Source organism: Mus caroli, unplaced genomic scaffold (assembly GCF_978045245.1).
Source record: "Mus caroli unplaced genomic scaffold, Mus_caroli_1 scaffold_4, whole genome shotgun sequence".
Lineage (NCBI taxonomy): Eukaryota > Metazoa > Chordata > Mammalia > Rodentia > Muridae > Mus > Mus caroli.
This window is the reverse complement of record NW_028227259.1, coordinates 127,617,829-127,643,544: the sequence shown is the minus strand read 5'-3', so window position 1 is coordinate 127,643,544 and position 25,716 is coordinate 127,617,829. Positions and strand designations below refer to the sequence as shown.

Genomic DNA, 25,716 nt, shown 5'->3' with positions numbered 1-25,716 from the left:
TTCCATTAGGAACTAATGAGGACACAGAGCTCAGACAAAGCTGGATAGCACCCTAGGGATATCTGGTTTCTAGAGTCTAGTCGAGGTCTACCTACACACCCTGGTATCTTCTGTTACACAGCAGAAGCAGCCTAGACCACAGCTGCTCAGGGTTGCCCCAGGACAGCATCAAGTATCGACTTCCAGTCAGACCAGCTCTTCCTGAGTGGAAAAGCTATGAGGAATCACCTGTACAGATCTCAGTCTCTAGAGAAGAAATGATTATCTGCACTAGGTGGGCGAGGTGCCAGGTTCCTGGGTGACTAACTGAACACAGGACGAACCTGAGAGCTCCCCAGGGCAGAGAATTATGCCCCACTCAGCTCTCAGCACAACACCTGCAAGTACCTTTTAGTAATTGCTAGGGAAAAAGTGAAAACAATTACAACATATTTTTATTAGTGATCCATAATTTTCTTCTGCAACTAAACGTGCCTTAGGAAAGAGCTGGTGAACAAAGCTCACATGGACCTTACAGAGGAAACAACTCTGTTGGCTTAGTCTCCGCCTTGTGGGGATTAAGGACGCTTCCACAGAGGGTTCTGTAGCTTCTCTGCACATGCCTGTATAGCCAGCACTGGCTGGAGCAGTGGCCCCAGCCTCTGGCTAACTCGTGGTTACAGCATTAGACTAGCTCTGGGTATAAAGTCTGACGCTAGCCCTGCACCTGCCATGCCCGCTCCCCAGCTTCCTCCTCTACCTGAGAAGGTGGGCTGCTAGGATCTGCGGCAGGTAATGATGAAGGAGGAGGCAACATGGAGCCAAAAATGGATCGGCTGGAGGAGAAGAGATCTGGAAAAGAACACAGGAGTCTTCTGAACTCCATGAACTTAGCATTTTCTGAATTATGACACACAAACTGGGGTCTGGACCCAAACCTCGCCTCCCCAGATAACTTGTTTGGTAGAAAGAAGGCTCTGATTGGACCACTTGAAACACCAAGTGCTTCCAGGCAGAGCTCTGGGAGTCTGACCTAAATACAGAAACATTGCTGGGTGGTGGCTGTGTCACAGTGCCCTCTGCTGTCTAGTGGAGTAACTGCTGACAATCAAGGAAGAAAGCACTCACTGAGATGCCAACTTCCTTCTAATGTCCCAGGAAACTTTGCCAGGCTTTGCAGTTACTACCAACATCATTTTCAGTCTTAAAAACTTATAAGCCCCCCCCCCCACCAATTTCCAACTGTTCTCTCTCTAACAAGGGCACAAGTCTGATATGGGACGCGCAAGGGAGATCCTAGTATGATACTGCCCTCTGCCCTCACCCTGGAAAGGCTCGAAGGTGTCCATGAAGTCCAGGTTGGGCTGCAAAGGGATCAGGCCTGGCTGGATCATGTCTGCGTTTCCCAGATGTGCTGCAATAATTCCAAGTGAAAGAGGGGAACACTTTTACCTCACATAAGGTCAAAGGAAAACATACATTTAGTTCTGAACAGATCCTCCTGGTCCTCCTAAAAAAACGGTAGGAAGCTGGCTGGGATGTCTACATCCTCAGGGGTTTGTGGCTATTCTTAGATATGTTCTCTCTACCCTTGGAAGGCAGGAAAGACAGACAGTGTTGGGATCACCATGAGTAGCCCAACCTTCCACCCCGCTCTACACCACACAGCCCCGTCCTTGTTCTCACTTTCACTTGCAGCTCTTCCCTGAGGACTCAAGACTGAAGGCCTCGGGTGGGGATGCCATGTGCAGTAGTGCCCACCCTACAGCCTAGGCTTTGGTACTGACATATCCCACACTTATGCAGTAACATAAATATAAAATGGGTTGGGATCAGAGCCTGCTCCTTTCTCACAGTGGGACTAAAGGAACAGTGACCACTCTGTAAGGCTTCAGTCCCAGGCTCCTCTTATGCAACTGCACAGGACCCTAAGATAAAGAGCTTGAGCAATCTTTTTCTTTTCTTGCCTAGCCTAACTAAGTGCCACACAGCAGCTTAGAGGTACCCTGAAGCAAAGCCTGGCCCAGAGGAATCCTCATTGAGAAAGAAGCCACTGTCCAAGAACAGAGACTACACTTACCTATTTCTCGTGGGTTGGGCCAGGCCACGGGTTGGTGTGAAGAGAGTGTGGAGAAGAGAGTGTCGCTGAATTCTGACATGAGCATGTCTGTGTCCAGCAGTGAGTCCTCCTCCATGGGGACTGGGGTTTTCCAGCCATCCCCATGTTTATGCCAATACAGCATGTCATCGTCCTAGCGCCAACAGGGGAGAAGAATAATTAAAGGGCAGTTGAATTTATCTTCTCAGTCCTGGCAGGCATTAAAGGGTTGCTTCTTGAAAAAAGAGCAAGAGGGTAGAGGCATTGAGAGCTATTCCCTTAACCCACCCACCAGAGCGTGCCTGCTTTCGTGGGCACTTGCAGGACCTCCATGTGAGGAGCTGGCCCTGTGTCTGGCCTCCCACTCCAGGACTCACTCAGACATGGACAGACAGAGCCGCTTCTCAAGCTCACTCACCTGGGCCAGGCTAGAAAGGTCCTCATCCTTGTGCTGCTGCAGCTGTGGGCAAAGGGAGCAAGATGAAGCAGCCACTAAGAGCTCCGAGATGCCCGACTTCATCTCCCTATATGTGAGTGAACTCTCTGGGAAGTGAGCTGGGGAATGGGATCCTGCTGGCTGCCATCCCATGGATGTGGGCACAAAGAAGGAAACAGCTCTGTTCATGACTGAGGAAACCACAGCCACTACTTGGTGCTTAAAATGTTGAGTTCAATATTGCTCCATGTCCCATGACTGACGGGGCAGCTGTGGAGCCTAGGGTCTCAGGCCACATCCTGAATATCCTCCCATCTTCCATCTCTTCAACCCCCACCCCCAGTCCAGAGCTTCCAGAACATGCTCTTTTGAGAGCCCTGGCCAATATCTACCCTTTTCTTGAAGTAGGTTCTCCACTTGTGGTACTCTCGAATCACAATCTCAATGCGGCTTTTCCAGTACTTGCCCTCTGTGGTGATGGCCTACAACCAAGAGGCCAAAATGAAAAGCAGGTCTTGGATGATGATCAAATCACAGCCCATGAATACCCAGTATACATCACCGAAGAGGCCTCAGAGGGTTCTCTAGGTCATAAAATGCCCATGTTGTTTGAGAAACTACAGCTTCACTCACTGAGCACACCTCTTCTCACACCCTAGCTAAAAATGTATCTTCAACACCCAGGACCCCAGGGGTGACTGTGCACTGGGTACAGGGGAAGTACACAATACTCAGAGAGGTTGAAGGGATGCCGAGGATGCTAAGGAAATTCACAGGTGGCCCACAAATGCCCCTTTCAGCAGCAGCTGCCATGGGAGAAAATGAGCGCTGGTGAGATGGATCAGTGGGTAAGGGTGCCTCTCATCAGCCTGATGACCTCAGTTTGATCCTTGGGACCCATGTGGTGAAAAGCAAGGACTCTCAAAAGTTGTCTTCTGACCTCCACATACATGCTGTGACACATGCATACACACACACACACACACACACACAAATAAATAAATCTAATATACATTTTTTAAATTTTACTTTTAGGGAGGAGGTATAGCTCAATGGTATAGACCTTGCCTGACATGTAAGAGGCCCTGGATTCTGCCCTTTAGAAGTACCAAAATAATAAGACAAAATAAAAATGAGCCACTTTTTCTTTAATCTCTTTTCATCTTCTAGCTTTAAGTTTTTGTTTGTTTGGCTTGGTTTGGGGTTTTTTTGTTTGTTTGTTTGTTTTTAAGATAGAGTCTCATGAAGTTCAGGCTGGCCTCAAACTCTCTATGTATCAAGAATGGCCTTACACTTCTGATTTTCCTGACTCTCTATCCCAAATGCTGGGACTACAGGCTTTTGACACCATGCTCAGTTTGTGTGGTGATAGAAATGGAAGCCAGGGCTTGGAGCACACTAGGAAAGCACTCTACCAAGTAAGCTGTATCTGCAGCTGATGTGGAGAAGCTTGCGTTCTCCCTAACTTCTTCTAGAGTGGCTCTTTGCCTGTGGTCCTGGGGATGGGACCTAGAGCTCTTGTTCTGAGTTACAGCTTACTAACTGCTCCACAGCCAGTCCTTCCTGAGTAACTCTCAGAAGAAATACCAATTTTAAGTGAACGAAGAGAAAGAGGCCCTGTAAGGTCAGTTTGCCTAAGGATAGAATCTCTGCAGGCTGGAATCTGTTGAAAGGCTACCCCTCCTCCTCCAGGTCATGTTAACTAATAGGACAGCACAGGCTTCCCTGTTCTCTACAGTTTCTGCCAAAGAGCTTGGTCCTTTGGTGGGTTTATCTTCAGAAATAAAGGCAATTTTCCTTTCCCAGCATCCTCCTTCCTACCTACCATCTATTCAATTACTTGCTGGTTAAATACCTCTGGCCGACGGTGTTCATCTACATCAACAGAGCCATCTAGTGGGGTAACAAAGTGGCACACAGGATTCTTGCGCTTCTCCAAATCTGGGTTGAGAAAAGAGAGACATCATAACTGTACCAAGATCCCTAATGGACCTCTACCCAAACTGCTACACCCTGGAATGTTATTTCCTTCTACCACTGAAGAAATGTAGAGTTCTGAGAAATAAAAGCATGCAGACCCAAGGCAACAAATGGCAGTAATATCTGAGTAAGAAATAAAGTTGCTCATCAACACAAAGGCAGCCAATGAGCGGGAAGAGCCCACCCTACTCCTGAAGCCTGCATCCTCCTATCCTCAACCTAGCCAAGGACAAGAGCTGTACAGCAGTATCTGTCTTCTTAAACTGCTGGAAATAGAAACTGTTCTTTGGCTCTTCAAATGTCACCTCTTGGCTACATTCTCCCATCTCTCCTAAAAAGAACCCATTACTCCTGAGGGCCAAGTACCCAGCATGCATTTGTGGTCAGTGAGGGTCTCACGTCTGCCCTTCAAGACTTTGCTCTGTTAGGTGACTGCCTGATGGCTGGTAACTGCCCTGCTTCCTGGGATGTGTTCTAGCTTGATTTCTCATCACATAGACTACGCATGAAAGATTCAACTGAAAAGAGCAGGCTATGGACCCAAGATGCTTAGGCCTCCAAGATGTAGCGCTCTGATGCCACAGAACTGAGGTCCCTTGGAGCATAACACACCATCTGCCTGGCAGGCAACACACTTACACTGCATATACCATGCTCTCCAGATGGCGTTGTTGAGCCGGATCTTGTCCCGCCACTGGAGCTTCAGGCCCTTGAAATTTTTCCACTTTGGAGACACTAATTTCCCACTGGAAAACAAGACAGAGAAAGAGTCAGTCGCTCTTCAGAAAATAAAATGCAAACCAAATCATTCCAGACTGGAGAGCCCTGAATTGAACCATTTATAGGCCAGGCTTGACAGAACAGTCATTCTGGGATTTCTTTAGAGCATTTGGGGAGAGTGGGGTGTGACAATATTTGGGCTTAGAGGACATGCTAAGAGGGTGATCACACATGTATTTCCTGTATTCTTTGGGAACCTGCATACTCTTAAAATTTCTTATAATTCAACTGAGAAGCTATGTTGCCAGGCATGGCGGCACACATCTTTAATCCCTACACTCAGGAGGTAGAGGCAGAGGACTGAATTCAAGGCAGCCTAGACTAATACAGATTAACAGTGGAAACTAGACACTTTACCCCGCAACAGGTCTTAGCCACTTGTGTTATTCTCAGTCACCTCTAGCCTATCTCAAGCCATCTGAGGAAGTGATCCCTCTTAGCTGCTGAGGTAGCTGCTGGCATAGCACCTGGGAAACTCAACTGCCAAGATGGCTGTGCCACCAGGGAGCTCATGTTGCCTGTTACTAGCCTAGTTAGTGAGTGCTCTCAACTTACTGTACAAGAACTTCTTTGGATTTATTTATAAGTGTGTGTGTGTGTGTGAGAGAGAGAGAGAGAGCGAGCGAAGAAAGACAGAAACAGAGACAGAGAGACAGACAGATGCGTGGGTACCATGGAAGCCAGAGGAGGGCTTTAGGCCTTCTGGAACTGGAGTTACAGGTGGTTATAAGTCACCTGATGTGTGTACTGGGAACTGAAGTTAGGACCTCTGGAAGAGCATCAAGTGTTCTTAACTACTGAGTCATCTTTCCCGGATCCAATTCTTGGAGAATTTTGAGGCATACTCTTACATTAAAGATAGCACTAATGGGAGCTTTGAGGTGCTGGAGCCCCTTCTGCTCGGTGTCTAACACACATGATCATTACTCTTTCTACTTGGTCTTACACCATCTGCTCTGGGCCAGTGCTGACCTCTCTCTCCTAGGCCTGATGGGTTGAGACAGTAAGACTCTATCTTTAGTTCATATGGTGCTGAAAAACATCTACTTGATGGCAGGTCACAGCTTTGCCCCTTATCTAAACCTACTCAGAAAGGTCACACAAGTGGCAGAGATGTACCAGTCAAGGAAGCAGAAGCAGTCAAAGAGGCAAGACATAAAGTGAACCCGAAAGCTTGGGATGTAAGGAGAGTTTCCCATTAAATACCTGGCAGAACTCTTCATCTTTCCACCCACACTATCAGTGCCCAGGCTGTGGATTGTGAAACAGAATGAGATGGCCCCAGCAATTCAAAGATAGTTCAGCCATTAAAGAGTGATTGCTGCTGCTCTCACAGAGGACTGGTGTCCAGTTTACAGGACCCAGATGGTGGCTTACAATAGCCTGTAAGTCCAGTTTCATAACATTGGATGTCTTCTTCTGGTTTCCACAGACACCAGACATGCAATGCATTTACAAACATGCAGGCAAACCACTCATACACACAAAATAAAAATAAGCATTTTTTTAAAAAAAGAAAGAGCACAGTGACCCGTCCCTAAAGTGTCCCAGCACATCCTCTTAGCATCTGAGAACACAACGATAGCAATAGTCTCTGGTCAAAGGTCAGAAACCTGAAGAGTTTTCCACCTCCTCTTTCAGCTGCCACTCCAGAGGCATGCCTAACCTGCCCATGTAACTGATCAGCTCCGTCTGTGACCATAAGGCCCTAGCTAAGGGAATGGAGCCTGTACTCCCTCGGCCCCAGCTGTGCAACTATGTTGGCAAGGGGTGTTCTGGTGCTTCTGTCTATAGAGTATAATCACAACAATGCCATCTCCTCCATAGTGGTTTAAATAAGGGTTAGTTGAAGGTATGTCTGTTTATGTGTATGTACACCCACCCACACATGCACACACATGGAAGAGGGAGATGGAGCAGACACTTGAGGATGCGGTCACAGTGGCAGGGCCATGGGCTTTCTTTCTATTTACTCGCCCAGGAGCATTCAGCACCTACTCTGTGAAGAAAGATCTAAGAGCTGAGGAAGGATAGAAGTGAGAACGGGCCCATGCCATCCAGGAGTTGTGTGAGAGAACACCAATGCAGGGGCTAAAACCTAAGCTGAGGCCAAGGAGAAGCGAGGAGGCACTGCTCCTGCTTGGCTGGTGACTATGACGAGGTAACAGAAGTGGAGCTCATCAGAGCTGTAAGAGCCAGTGGGCTAGTCCAGAGAAGGCTGCAGACAGAGCCTGTCTTCAACAAAGTCAGTCTGTCTTCCCATCGGGAGCAAGGTCCTCTAGCAATTTCAGGTCTGGCCAGTGTGCAGTTCTAGTATTCAAATGAAATTAAGGAGCAGGTCTAAACTAAAAACACGTTTTCTATAACTGATACTCCTTTCTTGTGACCCCCAGGAGTCCATGGTTGTGCCATGTGCTCGTTAGTACCAGAGTCTGACTGAGTACTATCTCAGAGATGACTTCAAAAGACCTACAAAGAGCTGTGTTGGACCCATGGCTCCAGGAAGAAACAGATGTTAGTGCCCTCTCAAGATCTGTGAGAGTTAACCAGTAGGCTAACCTAGGCCAATCATACCTCCGCTGTGCACCTATGAAAAGGGGGCAGTGTGCTGTCAACCTCTTCCCCATCAGACTACACACACAGCTCTGGCAGGTAGGAATCATGATGAGAGTAGCAGGTACAGAAAAGGATACTGACCTATATATAAACCGTGCAAGCATTCCTTGGTTCTCCCCAGCCGCTTGCTGAGATGTTTCTCTTATTCACAATACTTGTGGCAAACAAAGTCAAATTTTAGCATTTCTAAGCCTCTACCATCTCATATTTCTGCAACATCTCTACAGCCAGCAAGTGGTGCTATACACACATAAAGAAACTAGTCCAAAACCCTGTCTGGTACACAGAATGGATGACTGACAAGTCCTACACCATCGCTCATAGTTACACGATGGCAAAAGTTACAAAGTGATGAAGGCTGGGGAGTGCAGCTCAGTGGTGGATGTGTTATAATTTCTGTCTGTTTCTTTCCTAATGTGCTCTCTGGCACCTCACAAAGGGAAGAGGGGCTATGTGTATAGGAGCCCTTCTTACACCACAAGTCGAGTTTCCCACAAAACTAGGAAAAGCTACTTTAAAAGACTCCATAAGGCAGCAGTAGAGGCAGTCACTCCATGAGAAAACACCAAAAGCAGGGCACCCAAAAGCCTCTGATCAGGTTTCTGCTTCCCACCCTGATCTACACATCTTTCAGACAGTCCAACTATAAGCCTTCTTTAAATTATAGCCAGAAATACTAGAGAGCTTGTGAGATCACTGGCCCTGTACCTGGAAGTTTCTTCTACCCCATACTTCTGAACCGTGTGCTTCCTGTGTCATGGCCATGACTACAAGGGACATTTGCCAGGTACTTATCCCAGCCTCCACCCCACGAGACAGCCATGGTCTAGCTCTTACTCATTTTAGGACTGCTGGCCCAGTGCTTCTAAACCCAGTTATTAAAACAATTGCTTAATGTTTCCATGAAGGCGTCTTCATACACTCTGCCCCTTACCCCCCTTCCTAGAAGGAGGGTTCCTGACACAAAACAGGAAGTTCACAGGACAACAAAGGCCCCTCTTAAAATTTTGTTGGATGGAGTTAGCAAACCATGAATTCTTCAGCGGTCTGGCAAGAGACTGCTTTGGAATGAAAATTAAAGTGCAAGCCTCAGAAGGAAAGCACTGGGCTATCAAGAACACAGGAGGGCAGGACTGGATCACGGATTCTGCTCGCTGGGGTAAATTAGACACCGACTCTTACTCATTCTCTCCAAAAGGAAGCCAATAGAGAGAGTACAGGCTGCTGATTACAGCTCTGGGTCCACTCACTGATCAATTCAACCGCATCACCTCTTCACTTGTCCTGATGATGTTCCTGAACATCCACTGGTAAAGCCCCCCCCAGCGCTAAGGGAAGCAGGCACGGACGGCCAGGTCCTGCTCCACTCTCCTTTCCTCTCCGTTGGGGAGCAAGCTGCTCACGCTCACCCTGCTTGTCTACTTGAGAGTGGACATGGAAAAACAAATAACTGCAGCCAGCGACTCACTCACAATTCTATCCAACTGTGACCAGCAATAAAGATAATATTTTGATCATCATCTGTTAGTTTTGTTTGTTTGTTTGTTTACTAGTTATTGTTTTGTTTTGTTTTTTAATTCTGGGGGATTCAGTACAAGTCTGAATACTTGATATGAGATTTCCAGTTCCTATCTCTTCCTGTTTTCCCAAATATCAACAGGCAGGCTTTGCCAACACACATCCTGATCTGGAGAAGTTGGGTGGTTCCAGAGGGAAAGTCTGCAGAATTTGATACCTGACTGCACCCCAGGAATGAGTTATTTGCCTATTCTACCAGTTACCTAAGGAGAAGCTCTACTTCCTGACAAGTCCCGGGGTGCGGATATTAGAGTAACCAGCCGACGGGAACACGTGGCTGAGAATCACCAAATCATAAGAGTTTCCCATGCCAAAGAAGCCAAAGCACGCAGATAGAGTATCCCAAACAGATGAGAAATCCTTGTTGTGTTCTTAATGATATAATTTCTAACTATAAGAGATAAAGATGGGGTCCTCAAAGTTTACAGAAAGAGACTGTGTAGAAAAGGTCAGAACAAAAGTAACAGCTACAAGTCTCCAGAGCAGCATATAGGTGTGGGTGTGGGTGAAAAATGAGTTTAAAAAAAATTAACCTTAACTTCTTTTCCTTTTATATGTGTGCTAAAACACATTACAAAATTTATAATTTTAACCATTTTAAAATATGTTCAGTGCTACTACTACCATTCACAACCCTGTGCAACAATCATTACTATAAAGTTCTATAGCCTTCCTTGCCATCCTCAAACTGTTACAGCTATCTATCTAGCAATCTGGTCCTGTCTTAGTTACGGTTGCTACTGCTGTGAAGAGACACCAGGACCAAAGGAACTCTATAAACAAAAACATTTAAATGAGGCTGCCTTACAGTTCAGAGATTTAGTCCATTATCTCATGATGCCAAGACATGGCCACCATGTCTCCAAAGCTCCAGCTCTGACCTCTGCTATTTGTTTGTTGTTTATTTATTTATTGTTGTTTTTTCATTTAATTGACTAGATCTTGAGGACCCTGTCTCAATCACTAGATTAATCCATTGATAGATAGTTACACTCTGCTGGCATTATTGAGTGATTATGAAAGTTAAGAGGAAGTGTCTGGCTGGAGAGATGCTCAGAGGCTAGAAGCACTTGCTGCCCTTTCAGAAGACCTGAGCTTGGTTCCCAGCACACACATGGTGGCTCACAACCATCTGAGAACCTCTGGCCTAGACGAAAGGAAGTAGACTGGACAAACACCCCAGAAAGACCTTGTCCCCAACTTCGTCTTGTCTGTGTACTGCTTCCTGACCACGATGAGGTAAACTTTGCTCCACCATGTCCCTCCACACCTCTGAAAAACCTATACCAGAATACCTTTCTCCCTTAAGATGTTCTCTCAGGTACAACGAGACAGCAGCTAACAACTACCCACATTTACAAGCCAGCTCGAGACAGAGAAGAAAGATCTCATCATTGAATTGGCACTGAGGACAACAACAGGCAAAAACAACCGAGTGTTCATGAAGTGCAAGCTGACAACTTTCTAATCATACTTTACATGTTTCTTTAAGCGAGATCTATTCTGCAGGAATTAATTCCACAAATCCATTCAAACATGGGCACAAAGCCAAAAGGGGATATTAAGTTGTAAGAAGAGGTTAGAAATGAAGTACATATTCAATAAAAGAGATTTTTTTAAAATATGAGTATATCTACACAGTTGAACATTCTGAGATAATCAAAAATATACTTGTGCTGATATAAAATGCTGATAAACAGGCAAAATTTTATACAAGGCATTGCTAAATGAATAAAAATAATAACAAGCAATGAATTATAAAACATGGCTTCCTGGTTTTAAACTATACTGGGGATTGACCCCAGGACTTTAATCTGGTGCAATTCCATTGAACTAAACCCTGGCTCCATTTGTTTTGGTTTCTAAGAATTACCTATGTGTATATTTGTGTGTCTGCGCAAGCACATGTACACACATACACAGTGTCTGCAGCAGTCAGATTATATCTGTATGTCTGTGTACACACACACACAGTGCCTTATGTATCTCTGTATGTCTACACACACACACACACACACACACACACACACACACACACACACAGCCTGCAGCAGTCAGATTCCTTGGAGCTGCCTGGAGTGGATGTTGAGAACTGCACTCAAGTCTGCTGGAAGAGCTCTTAACCACTGAGCCATCTCTCTAGGTCTCCACATACATACAAAAGGGCGAGGGATAAAAATCAACTAATTAAACATAGGAATGCGTTATTTTTTTAAAATAAGGGGAAAAAGTTCAGGCACAGCCTTATAAGGCCTTCTAGTTAATCACAGAAGGCAAGTAGCCACACACAGAGACAAAAACTTGTGACTGAGTGAATTCTGTGCACAAACCCAGCCAGGCAGATAGTGGTTATTAAATGCTGCCTTTAAAGAGTGAACAGAGGGATAATAATGTCCCATCTTGTCTCTCCTCCAGAGCTCCAACTCTTTTGCTTCAAAGAGTCATTTCTGTTGGCTTGTCTTGGGATCTGGCCTTGATCCAAAGGCTATCAGAGCCAAAACTAACAGGCTGAAGAGGGACAAAGACGTATTGAGGAGCCAGGACATGGGGACTAGCTACCGCAAGTACAATGCAAAAGTCACCCTGGCACCCCTCCAGCAGACGACCTCCTATAGAAGCCAGGGACACTTTCAGAACCTACTCCTGTGTCTGAAACTCATCTTCCTTGGGGGCCACTTGGCATCTTTGCTTTTAAAACTGAAGTGAACATGCTGTGGAGAAGTTGGCTTTGAGGATTGAGGCAGCCGAGCTCAGGAACATGGGCCAAAGGGCCCTGTTTTAGAGAGAACACCAGCTGTGTGGGAGCCATGGGTGAAGACAAGTAAGTCACCTGTGCTGGTACATTTGTGCAGATTTACATTTGTCCTTAGGCAAAAAGTGCAGGAAATTAACAGTTTCACAAACACAAAAGGTATGGCAACCTGAGTAAAAGCTGGACACAATTTGCCTTGCTAGTGGTATGGCCTCACTTACACCCCTTCATTCTGTCATCTTTACTGACCCGTGCTCTTGTCATCCACATGAAGGGACTGTCCCAGACCCATACCACTTCTAAGCAAATGCAGAAAGCAGAGTGGCTTGAGGAGCAGGTAATGAGGCCAGGGGTACAGTATGTGCCTAGAAAGCACAGTGGTCCACCTCTAAACAAGTCACATGAGCTGCCTGCCTTACAAAATGGCAATGCTCTGCTAGCGGTGGTGTCTCCCGTACTTGGAAGGCAGAGGCAAACAGATCTCAGTGAGCTCCAGGATACCCAGGACTACAGAAAAACCCTGTCTTGAAAAAAATCAAACAACAACCACAACAACAAAATGGCAAAGCTATTCACTGTGTGGGAGCACTGGTGGACCACAAGAAGGATCTGTGTTTGGCACAGAATAAGGGCTGTTCCTGTTTCTGGTATTTAAAGCATTACATTCTGGACCTAACTGGACTCGCAGTTCATTATCACTTAAAGCCACAGTCAAATGTTCCTGCTGGAGGTGCTGCTTAGTGGCAGAGCATGATTTCAGCATGCTCAGACTCTAGGTTCATATACTAGTTTAGGGGTGGTCGAGAGGCCTATGTGCCAGGAGAATAAACTTGAACCTAGAACCCTGAGTGAGTGCTCCTAATTACTCCAGAATAGGTACAGAACCAGATTTTGGAGGTGAGATGGGGGTGGGGGCAGTGATAGACTCATTTAATTTGCATCATTTGTTAAAGAACTTCATAATTAATACAATCTCTGTAAGACTGGGTGTAACATGAGTTCCTGTAGGCCAAGTACTAAAGTGGTTCAAACAGGAAGAGCACCATGAGTTTGAGGTGTGTGTGCGTGCGTGTGTGTGCGTGCCATCCTACTAGCCCTACATGGTTTTCCACCATCCACTGAGATGTTAGTCTTTTTTCTAGTTGTAAAATTACAGTAATAATTACCATTTGTGAAGTTTCTACACACATTACTCCTAGCTTTGTTTTCCTTCCTCTTTTATTCTGAGCTGGTAATTTAACCCAAGTTCTCCTGCAATAGGAAAATCTATCCCACTGAACTACCAGCACGGGCTTCTGGTTGTCTTTATTTATCTTTTCTTTTCTTTTCTTTTTTTTTTTTTTTTTTTTTTTTTTTGAGATAGGGTTTCTCTGTGTAGTCCTGGCTGTCCTGGAACTCACTCTGTTGACCAGGCTGGTCTTGAACTCAGAAATCCGCCTGCCTCTGCCTCTGCCCCTCTGCCCCTCTGCCCCTCTGCCCCTCTGCACCTCTGCACCTCTGCACCTCTGCCTCTCAAGTGCTGGGATTAAAGGCGTGCGCCACCACTGCCAGGCCTCTGGCTGTCTTTAGAAGACTGCACACTGTGTAATGAGACCCGCTGCTCCTCTCTTTCCTTCCCTGCTTCCCTCCCTGCCCACCTGTTCCATTTGCAAACGGAGCTGCTTGTTCGTTAGATGTGCCATCTTATAGCCCTCTGTTTGTTTGTTTATTTATTATTTATTTTTCTCAAGAAAGTTTCCTGTGTAGTTCTGGCTGTCCTGGATCTAGCTCTGGAGACCAGGCTGGCCTTGAATTCAGAGACCCGTCTGCCTTTGTGTCCTGAGTGATGGGATTAAAGCTTGTGCTACCACTGGCTAGCCCGCCTCGCGCTCTCTCAAGTTCTGTCTCTCTCTGTCTGTCTCTGTCTCTCTCAATAAGATCTTATCACTGCTGGCATGGTGTATGTGGGTGGCTGGGTGGGTATAGACTTGCCTGGTATTCTTCTGGAGGTCAAGAACCCTGGAAACTCAGTTCTCTTCTTCCACAGTTTCCTGGGTTCCAGGCATCAATCTGAGGTCACTAGGCTTCTACAACAAGCACCTTTATCTACTGAGTCATCTTGCTGGCCCAGAGATTAGTTTTCACTTTTATCTCTTTTTTACTATTTATTTATTTATTTTTGGTTTTTTGAGACATGGTTTCTCTGTGTAGCTCTCACCATCCTGCAATTCACTCTGTAGACAAGGCTGGCCTTGAACTCAGACTGCCTGCCTCTGCCTCCCAAGTGCTACAATAAAGGTGTACATCACCACTGCCCTACTTATCTTTTGAAATCTTTTCAATGTTGTTAATTTTTAAAGAATATTCTACACTCACATCGAATGAAATATCAAACAACAGCAAATATTAAAAGGAATACAAGTGAAACTGGGTAATTTTACCATCTAGAAATAACATTGTTGGGGTTAGGGATTTAGCTCAGTGGTAGAACACTTGCCTAGCAAGTGCAAGGCCCTGGGTTCAGTCCTCAGGTCTGAAAAAATAAAATAAAATAAAAAGAAATAACATTGTTCAAATTTTAGAGAAGTCAGGCATAGTGAAAGAGTCTCACGTAGGTGAGACTGAGGCAGAAGGATCATCTAAGTTCAAAGACAGCCTGGGTTACACAGTGAGGTCTCAAATAGCCTAAGCTACAGCAAGATCCTGTCGAAAGAAAGAAAGAAAGAAAGAAAGAAAGAAAGAAAGAAAGAAAGAAAGAAAGAAAGAAAGAAAGAAGAAAGAACGAGAGAGAGAGAGAGAAAAGGAAAGGAGAGAGGAGAAGAGAGGAGAGGAGGGGAGGGGAGGGGAGGGGAGGGGAGGGGAGGGGAGGGGAGGGGAGGGGAGGAGAGGAGAGGAGAGGAGAGGAGAGGAGAGGAGAGGAGAGGAGAGGAGAGGAGAGGAGAGGAGAGGAGAGGAGAGGAGAGAGGAGAGGAGAGGAGAGAGGAGAGGAGAGGAGAGGAGAGAGGAGAGGAGAGAGGAGAGGAGAGGAAAGTTGGGTTTCTGGGCAGTGAATATTCTGGTTTATGTGAGTGCTATGTTTGCCTGAGGCTTTAGCCACAGGACAAACTAAATCATTTCCATAGAGGCTTTGGAGCAAGGGCTATCAATTCCAAACTCCTGGGAAGCACGTAACTGGAGGTGAAGGGTCAGCGGTAGTAGTGAAGCAGCCCCAGGGAAAAGTGTTCTCGGATGCTGCAGGGTTTTGCTATACTTTGGACAGGGTCATTACTACTGATTATGACTCGCCTGGAATTCCTACTACAGTTTCCCAACTGTCTGATAGTAATCCGAATCTTTCCCTCAGTAACAAACTGTAACACTCAGTGTAACAGTTCTCAGTGCATTTTCTGGGTCCATCCACAGAACCAAACATTAGGATAGTTTTGCAAAATCCACAATGCAGATTAGGCATTAAAGTCGGCCTTATGAACTGTTCCCTCTAATTTTGCAGTTGATTCATAATTCATATTTACAGGGTAACATATAATCAGATAAAGATATATGAATAAACACATTTAAACATGAAAGAATGCTTTATTTTGTTGTTATTGAGTGTATGTGGTATGGTAGCTTGGGCTTATTTTGTTTTGCTTTTTTTTTTAAAAGATTTTATTTATTATATTTATTAGTACACTGTAGCTATTTTTAGACATACCAGAAGAGGGCATCAAATCCTATTACAGATGGTTGTGAGCCACCATGTGGTTGCTGATATTTGAACTCAGGACCTCTGGAAGAGCAGTCAGTGCTCTTAACCGCTGAGCCATCTCTCCAGCCCTGCTTTTTGAGGCAGTGTCCCTGTGTAGCCCTGGCTGGTGGGGAACACCTTAAGCAACACAAGCCGGCCTCAAACGTGGCAACCCTGGTGAGGACCATAATGCTCAGTATATGTTTGTTTTGTAGCCCAATTTTCACTTATATGTCATATCTTACTATGTCAATAAACAATCTTTTATAGTCCTATCTACAAGTTTGCCAGTCTATTTAACAACTTCCCTATAGACTGAGGCTTATATGAACAAACTTTGCTATTGTCAGCAATGTTATGATGAATATTCCAGTATTTATACCTGTGTAGGACTTAGCTCTTAACATTTAATAATTCCTAGAAATATGCCGGAGATGCAGTTTAAAAAACAAAAAATTCAAAATTTTTTATTTTTCTGATTTTTCTGTCATACTTTAAAACTCTTCCTACTTTTTAGTACTTCCTTTTGAAGTGGGGGGGTCTGTTTTGTTTTGTTTTGTTTTGTTTTGAGAGAGTGTCTCCTGTAGTCAGGCTGGCCTCAAACTCACTATGCAATGGAAGATGACCTTAAACTCTTGATCTTTCTCTGGAAGAAGAAAGAGGTAGAGAGAGAGAGAAGGGAGGGAGGGAAAATCCTTGCCAGGCTCTGTGGGAAGGCTGAGACAGGACTGTAGGAGTTCAAAGTCAGTTCGAGTATCCAAAATGAATGAAGAGGGAGAGAGAAACCAAGGTCATGGTTTAGCGGCACACAGCCTGCTAGCGTGTATGTGGGGAAGGGAGGAGGAGGGGAGAGGGAGGTTTGCAGCTCTTTGGCTTTAACTGGGTTGTACTTCCTGTCTACAATTCTGAGTGTCATAAGGGTGTTCTGTCCACATACATTTACCTCAAGCATGCTCCTCCCACAACCCCATCCTCCCCTTCCTCACCCGCTCCATTCTTGTTAGCCCCCTTTGTCTATCAGACGGCTTTGTTTATATTTCCATGACACAGATACGTATGTTTGTTTTTTAAAGTGTTTTAGTATGCCCTTCACATTTCCAATCACAATTACTTTCATAATACTTTAAAATATAAAAACAAAATGTTAGTGAGTGAAATCAGCAAAAGTCAAATCATCTGTTGGTCAAAATGCAGTCCTATCCCCATTTTATTGTGTTCAATACTGTCCCACATAGATGATAAGGCAACCGCCATCCTCTTGGGAATGGCAAGGCTGAACTGCAGGTTCTATGTATTCAGTACTGTAATGAATTCTCCACTGGGGTAAAAGTTAGATTTTAGGCTCATAAAGGCAGTGAGTCCAGGAATAAAGCACACCACTGCGGAGAGAAAGTAGCTACAACAAATAACAGAGGTCATGCTTGGAAACTGTGATGGCTATTCTTGGTTGTCAATTTGACTACATCTGGAATTAACTAAAATCCAAGTGGTTGGGTATACCTATGAGGGCTTTTCTTCTCTTTTTTCGTTTTGTTTAAAGATTTACTTATGCCGGGTGGTGGTGGCGGCAGCGGCACACACTTTTAATCCCAGCACTTGGGAGGCAGAGGCAGGAGGATTTCTGAGTTCAAGGCCAGCCTGGTTTACAGAGTGAGTTCCAGGACAGCCAGGGCTACACAGAGAAACCCTGTCTTGGAAACAAACAAACAAACAAAAACAAACACAAAATTTATTATTTTATGTATATGAGAACACTATAGCTGTCTTCAGACACCAGAAGAGGGCATCAGATCCCATTACAGATGGTTGTGAGCCACCATGTGGTTGCTTGGGAATTGAACTCAGGATCTCTGGAAGAGCAGTCAGCACTCTTAATTGCTGAGCCATCTCTCCAGCCCAAGTGCTTTTCCTTTTCCCCCTTAAATAAATCCACTTTTAATCTGGATCTTTTGAGACACCTTTATCTTGGCCACACCTCCTGTTGGCTGCCAATAAAAATGACATGTAAGGAAACTAGTTCTCTTTGTCTTTTTGCTCTCACTGGCAAATCCACTTCTTTGTTTGTTTGTTTGTTTGTTTGTTTGTTTTCTGAGATAGGGTTTCTCTGTGTATCCCTGGCTGTCCTGGAACTCACTCTGTAGACCAGGCTGGCCTCGAACTCAGAAATCCGCCTGCCTCTGCCTCCCAAGTGCTGGGATTAAAGGTGTGTGCCACCACGCCCAGCACAAGTCCACTTCACTGGCATTACAGTCTACTTCTTCAGAATTCTGGCATACACTGAAGACTAGCTGAGACATCCAGCCTTATAGACTGAACCACTTACTGAATTCTTGGACTTTCCATTGGTAGACAGCTATTGTTGGACTAGCTGAACCACAGGCTCTAAGCCATTTAAAAAATAAGTTCTGTTCTTCTAGGAGACTCTAACTAATACAAAATATTTCTGCTCCTATGAGACTAACATGTCCTTGCTATCATTAGTCATTTCCGAGGTTCGGTCTGCCAGCTCCATAACCTACTTAGCAGTAAGGGAAATCTGAAACTGACTGAGCAGACTCAAGGATAAAGTAACACTCCCCAGGTAGCCAAGTCCTATAAATAGGCTCCTAATGGCTTTTCTCTTTTTAGACAAGAAAGAATTCAATTTGCTTTCCAACCTTAAGAATCTAAACTCCAGAGAGATGTTGGATATATGGAACACAAATGAGCCAAGCACACAGTGGCACACCCTGTGATCTCAGTACTCAGAAAGCAGAGACACAAGTTCAAAGCCAGTCTGGTTTACTTAGAAAGTTCCAGGACAGCCCAAGCTAAGCAGTAAGAATGCTTTGTAGGAGGAGGGGGAGGGGGGGGAGGAGGAGGAGGGAGGAGGGAGGGAGGAAGAGGGTGAGAAGGAGGAGGAGAAAGAAGAAGAAGCAGCAGCAGCAGCAGCACCACCCCTCACAAACAAGTAGGGGTGGCTGGGTAGGGTCACACCAGCTAATATTGAACAAAAATGTATTAAATGGGTATATAACACCCTAACCATAGCCTTTTGACTATCTCTGAGGAGAGCAATTCAGCAGAACAAACAACCATACAACCTTATACTGCCTTCCTCGAACAATTCAAAATTCCAATAAAACCTGTCTTTCCTAGCCAGACATAGTGGCACAAATCTGTGATCCCAGCTCGTGGGAGGTAGAGAAAAGAGGATGAGGAGTCCACGCCCATTCTGGGCTACATTCAAGTGTCTCCACCATCATTTACCTCCCCCATCCCCCACATCAGTCCTCTACAGCACGCTAGAGATGATTTCTGTTCCATATGCGGATGTCTGAGAACCGGCTGCTATCCTAAACTGCTTCTTTTTCAACAAATTCCAAACAGCAATAGGAAATAGAAGTAAGTTGAGGTCCAATTTATCATATCTCAATTATAACTTAAGCCTTTGGATATTATTAACTATAATAGGTAATACAATTAGCTATTACATAAGCTATTAGTTATTATAAATAGCTATTTCATAAAAAGAAAAGTTTACTTGAACTGAACCCTTGAATTCACCAATTTAGCTATCCTGGTTGGCCATAGAATTCCAGGGATCCTCCTGTCCCCTTCCCAGTGCTGGGACCACAGCTGCACCCAGATTTTTATGTGAGTGATGTGGGTCCGAACTCACATTCTCAGGCTTGCCCAAAAAAAAAAAAAAAACACTTAGCCAACAAAGCTGCCTCCCTACCTGTTTGCTTTGAGACAGGGTCTCACTATATATATGTGGCTACTGTGTAGACACCAGGCTGGCGTCAAATTTGCAGTGATCCTCCTGCCTCTGCCTCTGTCTCTCGGATGCTGAGAATACAGGCATGGAGTCCTCATTATGTCTTACTGTAAATGGAATTTGTATTGCAGTTTCTGCAGCTCTGTGTGGCTTACAGGCCAGCAGCACTTCCTCAGCCTACAGAAGAGCTTATCTGACAACTCTGAAATCATGATCCCAGATCTGGCAAGGACCTGATCTAGTCACCGAGCCTGCCTTCATGTCCTGAAAATCCACCTCACCTATCAGGAGAACCTCAGCCAGGCTCTCAGGGAAGCAGAGGATCTTCCAAGCAGGATCAAGAGGCAGCTTTTCTAATCAGAAAACACTTCAGAACCAATCACACTGTCATCTGTGGCTAGAGGATAGAGAGGAGGAGGGTCACCAGTGTCCCCAATGTAGCTCTAGCTCTAGGGTCTGAGCAGACACCTAACCTTTCTGAAGTTCACTAAGCTTATGAGAGCCAGATTTCACAAATGTCAACAGTTAGAACAAACTGGCTGTTCCATCTAGAGCACACCAGGGTCTCAGAGCAAGGGTTCACGCTCCCAGGCGACACTTACCATGCCCTCCAGAACTGCTAGGACACAATTAAAAAGCACCTGCACAACTGCAGCCAAAGTAGAGGAGGACTGACCACAAGATGTCTTTCTTGGTTATTAGAAATTCGTACACCACCAGAGAAGAAAAGCAGCAGGGTGACAGAGCCTCACAGAGCTCTGACAGGATCTGAAAGCGAAGGTTTCCCAGCACTGCGCCCTCAGCACCAGACACCACCCTAGCTTTTGTGGCAAGACAATGTCAAACAGGTAGATCTCTGTGAGGTACCTCACCCAGCACCACTTAGTGCAGCTAGAAAGCTGTGTGGGATGGAAGAGGGAATACAGGGACCTGCTGCCGCTATTCTCTAGGACGCCATGCACCAGCCAGTAGAATTCAGATACAACCATTCATCCTGCCATCATTACTGACCCGTGGTCTTGACATCCACATGAAGGCAGAATGGATGCTGCCATGCTACCTGCCATGATAATGGACTAAACCTCTGAAACTGTAAGCCAGCCCTGATTAAATGTTTTCCTTTATAAGAGTTGCTTCTTCAGGCAGATTTCTGAGTTCGAGGCCAGCCTGGTCTACAGAGTGAGTTCTAGGACAGCAAGGGCTACACAGAGAAACCCTGTCTCAAAAAACCAAAAAAAAAAAAAAGAGTTGCCTCTTGGTGTCTCTTCACAGCAATAAAACTCAAACTAAGACATGGTGGCCAGTGGAGGAAAAGCCTCCACAAAAAGATTTCCTTCTAGAAATTCTCATTTTAGGAGAACACACTTGAATTTTTGTTTCTTTAGTGTTGTTGCCCTTTCTCTGTGTGTGTGTGTGTGATATCATCTCTATCACAAACAATGACAGGTCAATACTTTGAATTATGTGTATTAATCCAGAAAAAGAGGCATTATCTCACTACTGTCTATGCACAAGTAAGCAAAAGTAATTCAAGATAGGTGGTCATGGCCTGTGCGCTTGACTGGAAGTTTCTAAGCCCTCACTCACTAAGTTACTTTTCCCTATTTTACATTCAATTTAACAAGTGCAAATCAATAACATATGGATGACTCTAGACACAAAGAGAGCAAGCTGTGAACTCCCTGCAGTGGGGCCAACAGCAGCCTGGAAGAGACGGGCTTCTGAAAGCCAGGAACTGAGGTGCACACGGAGGGCAGAGTGGATGTTTATGCTCAGCATGCGCAAACTCCACCTCCTCAAGAGTCTGGGATCACCGCACATAGACGCACGTATGCCTTAAGAGTGGAGAATTAGTAGAAATTACTCTAACAGGGGAGTGGGGAGAAGGCTTCATTACAAAGTACTTGCCATACATACATGAAGACTTAAGTTTGGACCCCCAGTATCCACATAAAAAAGCCATCATGTTGGCACATGCCTGAAATCCCAGTTCAGAGGAAGCAGCGACAGGTGATCCTTGGAGCTTGCTAGCTAGCAGAGCTCCTCAATCAGTGACCTCTAGGTTCAAAAAGAGACCCTGTCTCAAAAGATACAGACCCTCTGTACCTCAGGAGAGTAAACCCCATACAAGTCTGACAACCTGCGTTTGCTCCTTGAAATGCCTGGTGGAAAGCAAGAACAACCCCACAGGTCGCCTTCTCACCTGCACATGTGCACCATAGCCTGTGTATCTGCACACACACACACAAAGCACACGCACACATATAATAATGAATTTGTAATAATAATTAGTTTAATAAAAAGTAATGGGATCTGTAATGAGATTTGATGCCCTCTTCTGGTGTGTCTGAAGACAGCTACTGTGTACTCACATATAATAAATAAATCTAAAAAAAAAAAAAAAAAAGAGCCGGGTGGTAGTGACACATGCCTTTAATCCCAGCACTTGGGAGGCTAGCCTGGGGACAGCCAGGGCTACACAGAGAAAACCCTGTCTCGAAAAAACAAAACAAAACAAAAAAGAAAGAAAGAAATTGAAGTTGGCCTGGGTTGCACAGTAAGATCCTAGTCTCAAACAAAAACAGATAATTTTTTTTTAAAGATTTATTTATTTATTATATGTAAGTACACTGTAGCTGTCTTCAGACACTCCAGAAGAGGGCGCCAGATCTGATACGGATGGTTGCGAGCCACCATGTGGTTGCTGGGATTTGAACTGTGGACCTTCGGAAGAGCAGTCGGGTGCTCTTACCCACTGAGCCATCTCACCAGCCCAAAAAAACAGATAATTTTGATTCAAGAAAAAAAAGAAAAGCACAAGAGTAATCTGAAACTCGCTGGTAATACACACACACACACACACACACACTGCTCCTTGACAAGGGAACATGAATCATTTTACAAGCATAGTTTTAAGTTTTGTTAATGTACTTATTACCATATTTGTACATCTGGCAGAGCATGATGTCCATGGAGAGGGTAGAATGTCACAGTCAGCACGTGGAGGTCAGAAGGCAACTCTATGGGCCATTTCTCTCCTTCTGCCTTTATATAGAAAGCAGTGGTTTGCATCCTTCCTAATGCTACAACCCATGTTGTGGTGACCTCTGACCATAAAACTGTTTCATTGTTACTTCATAACTATAATTTTACTAATGTTATGAATCATAATGTAAATATCTGATGTGCAAGATCTCTGATCTATGACCTGTGAAAGGATCATTCAACACCCAGAACAATGGAGACCCACAGGTCGAGAGCTACTGTTTTAGAGCTTGACCCCAGGTCACTAGGTTTGTGCAATGCCATGGTTTGAATAGAATGGCCCCCACAGGCTCATATAATTGAATGCTCAGTCACCAGGGAGTGGCACTATTAGAGAAGTACTAAGAAGTATGGCCTTGTTGGAAGAGGCATGGCCTTGTTGGAGGAGGATGTCACTAGGGGTGGGCTTTGAGGTTTCGAAAGTCCACCCACCCCACACCTGCAGTTCAGAATGTAGCTCTCAACTACTTTTCCAGCACCATGCCTGCCATGCCTGCCACCATGGTCTGTGCCATGATGATAATGGACTAAGCCTCTGAAACTGTTAGCAAGGTCTCAATTAAATACTTTCCTTTATAAGAGTTGCTATGGTCATGGTTTTTGTATTTATTTGTTTTTGGTTTTTTAATGTATATGAGTACACTGTAGCTCTCTTCAGACACACCAGAAGAGGGCATCAGATCCCATTACAGATGGTTGTGAGCCACCATGTGGTTCCTTGGGAATTGAACTCAGGAACTCCGAAAGAACAGTCAGTGCTCTTAACCACTGAGCCATCTCTCCAGCTCCGGTTTTTGCTTCACAGCAATAGAACACTGACTGAGACATGTAGCAAGCACCCACTGAGCTATCCTGCTGGCCCTTGCAAACATATTTTAATAGTAACCCAGCTTTAATTCCACAAAACTCAAAGCAATGACCTAGGAAAAACCTTGTTTTGTTGTTGTTGTAGTATTTTGAGGCAGGATTTCATGTAACCCAGGTTGGCCTCAAACTTGCTATGTAGTGGACAGATGACTTTGAATTCTTGATCCTCCTGCTTGTGTCTCTCAAGCCCTGAGATTATAGATACAAGGCACCCTACTCAGTATTACTTAACTTCTTTGTTTTTTATTTGTTTGCTTTTTGAGACAGGGTTTTTCTGTGTTGCCCTAGCTGTCCTGGAACTCACTCTGTAGACAAGACAGGTCTCAAACTTGGAGATCCACCTGCCTCTGGCTCCCAAGTGCTGCACCACCACCACTTGGCAACTTCTTTATTTTATGGGATGGAAATAAGGTTTTGAAGTTAGTAGACTCTCCTGCCTCAACCTCCCCACATGCTTGGGCCCACAGGCATGTGCCAACATACCTAGGGTAAGCATTTGGAATCTATTTTTAAGATTTCTCTATGTCCCTTCATCAAACTACGATGATGATTCCAAAACCTGTCTCTGAGTAACGCTAGGCCCGTAGAGAAGGCTGTTTTACATCCCCTCTGCCACTTAGCTTTGCTGCTATGTACTCCACTCCCACCTTTGGGCCTTTGGGGAACTTTGAACAAAGAGAAGCACCTTTAACTTGGCTGTCTGAGACAAAAGTCTTAAATACAGATTTTTCCACAATGCACTTTCTCCTTAGCTGTTCAGAACTCAGTGTGTAATATACTGCTCTTGAAGAGCGAGTAATTCTAATGCACCAAGAACATCTTAACCTGTTACCTACCAATACCATCCTCGACGGCCACCTCCACCCAGCACAGTTCTTGATGCTCTCCCCCATCGGGGCTGGGAGTTCCCAAATGTCTGGAGTTAGATCTGAGCTATGAGACTGCACTGGGGGGTGGAGGTGAGAAAATGGCCTCTGAAGTTAGCTCTGAAACCAGACAAGAGAAGCTCTGAAGCTCACGCTGCCTTTCAGGAGCTCAGCCAGAGGAATGCCTGGCTTCTGCTGATTACCTCTGTAGCTTGAAACATGTACACCAGATAGGGACCGGCATCAGGCCAAAAAGCTGGTCGGGAGGTCAGCTGTGGCAGTGGCAAGAGCAAGCAGAGAGCCATGCCAGAGCAGGTGGTCCTGCATGAAGCAGGCCAGTGCCAAGTAAGGCCAAGGCCACCATCAGGCTGCGTGATTCCTGGAAATTTGATGCTTCAGGAACACTGCTAAGTGGCAAGGCTGGCTATAGCCCAGCCATGGTGCAAGATGGTACTGGGATGACTAGGAAGACTAGAAAGATGCCAGAGCAGTCTGCTCTAGGATGGCCAAGGAAATGGTGCTCTCCCCATGGAACTGGAGGTCCTCCTTCCTCCACGCATGCCCCAGGAAGAGCCGAAACAGAAGGGAAAAAAAAGCCAGTTTCAGGGCACCAGAGCAATTCAAACCAAACCAACTGGCAATTGATTCAAAACAATAGTGGCTTTGTCAGGAGATTGCAACAGCCAACAAGAGCTGGTTGAAAAACCTGCCCTCCCCTCCTGATTTCTATCCTCTAGTCCCCGTGACTTTGAGACATCATGCTAAGAAAGAGGAAAACAAATTATGCACATAAACCAACATTAGACAACCCACATGAGGAGGTCTCCAACTGCCCACTGGAGATGACACATCACCACAGCTGGCTGTTAGGCACTATCTCCTCTCAGAAGCCCTTCTCAGGCTCCTGGGACACATTTAAATCTGACTCGCAGATAAATTTTTCATCATCCAAGCCAAGAGGAAGCAAAGGGCCAAAACATTACAGTTTCCAAGGTGCTGCCATCTTCATTATGGGCACATTCAAGACCTTGGTGTGTGCCCTCAACTCGTGGTGGCTACTCCCCATCTCTACAAGGCCCTAAAGTTCTGCTTTGGGATTTGTTAAGACACAAAAGAGAAGAACATTCCCTCTGGAGACTTGGGGGGGGGGGGAAGCAGACTACAGAATTTCTCACACCACACCCTGCTCTGTGCTCACTGTGTCTCACTTTACCAATGTGATTGTCACCTCCTGTACTTCACATTCACCCAGA

At 45.2% G+C, this 25,716-nt stretch overlaps 1 protein-coding gene across 1 annotated transcript in view; it reads right to left on the bottom strand.

Moving 5' to 3' along the window:
• The window catches only part of Mlxip (MLX interacting protein), a 61,869-nt gene that overhangs the window by 12,850 nt on the left and 23,303 nt on the right, over positions 1 to 25,716 (bottom strand). The window contains exons 2-8 of the mRNA XM_021163687.3: positions 5,133 to 5,239; positions 4,369 to 4,454; positions 2,906 to 2,995; positions 2,496 to 2,537; positions 2,060 to 2,231; positions 1,304 to 1,393; positions 740 to 831 (exon numbers count right to left, since the gene is read on the bottom strand). Of these exons, the coding sequence (XP_021019346.1) occupies positions 740 to 831; positions 1,304 to 1,393; positions 2,060 to 2,231; positions 2,496 to 2,537; positions 2,906 to 2,995; positions 4,369 to 4,454; positions 5,133 to 5,239 (679 nt within the window). The remainder of the gene's footprint in view (positions 1 to 739; positions 832 to 1,303; positions 1,394 to 2,059; positions 2,232 to 2,495; positions 2,538 to 2,905; positions 2,996 to 4,368; positions 4,455 to 5,132; positions 5,240 to 25,716) is intronic.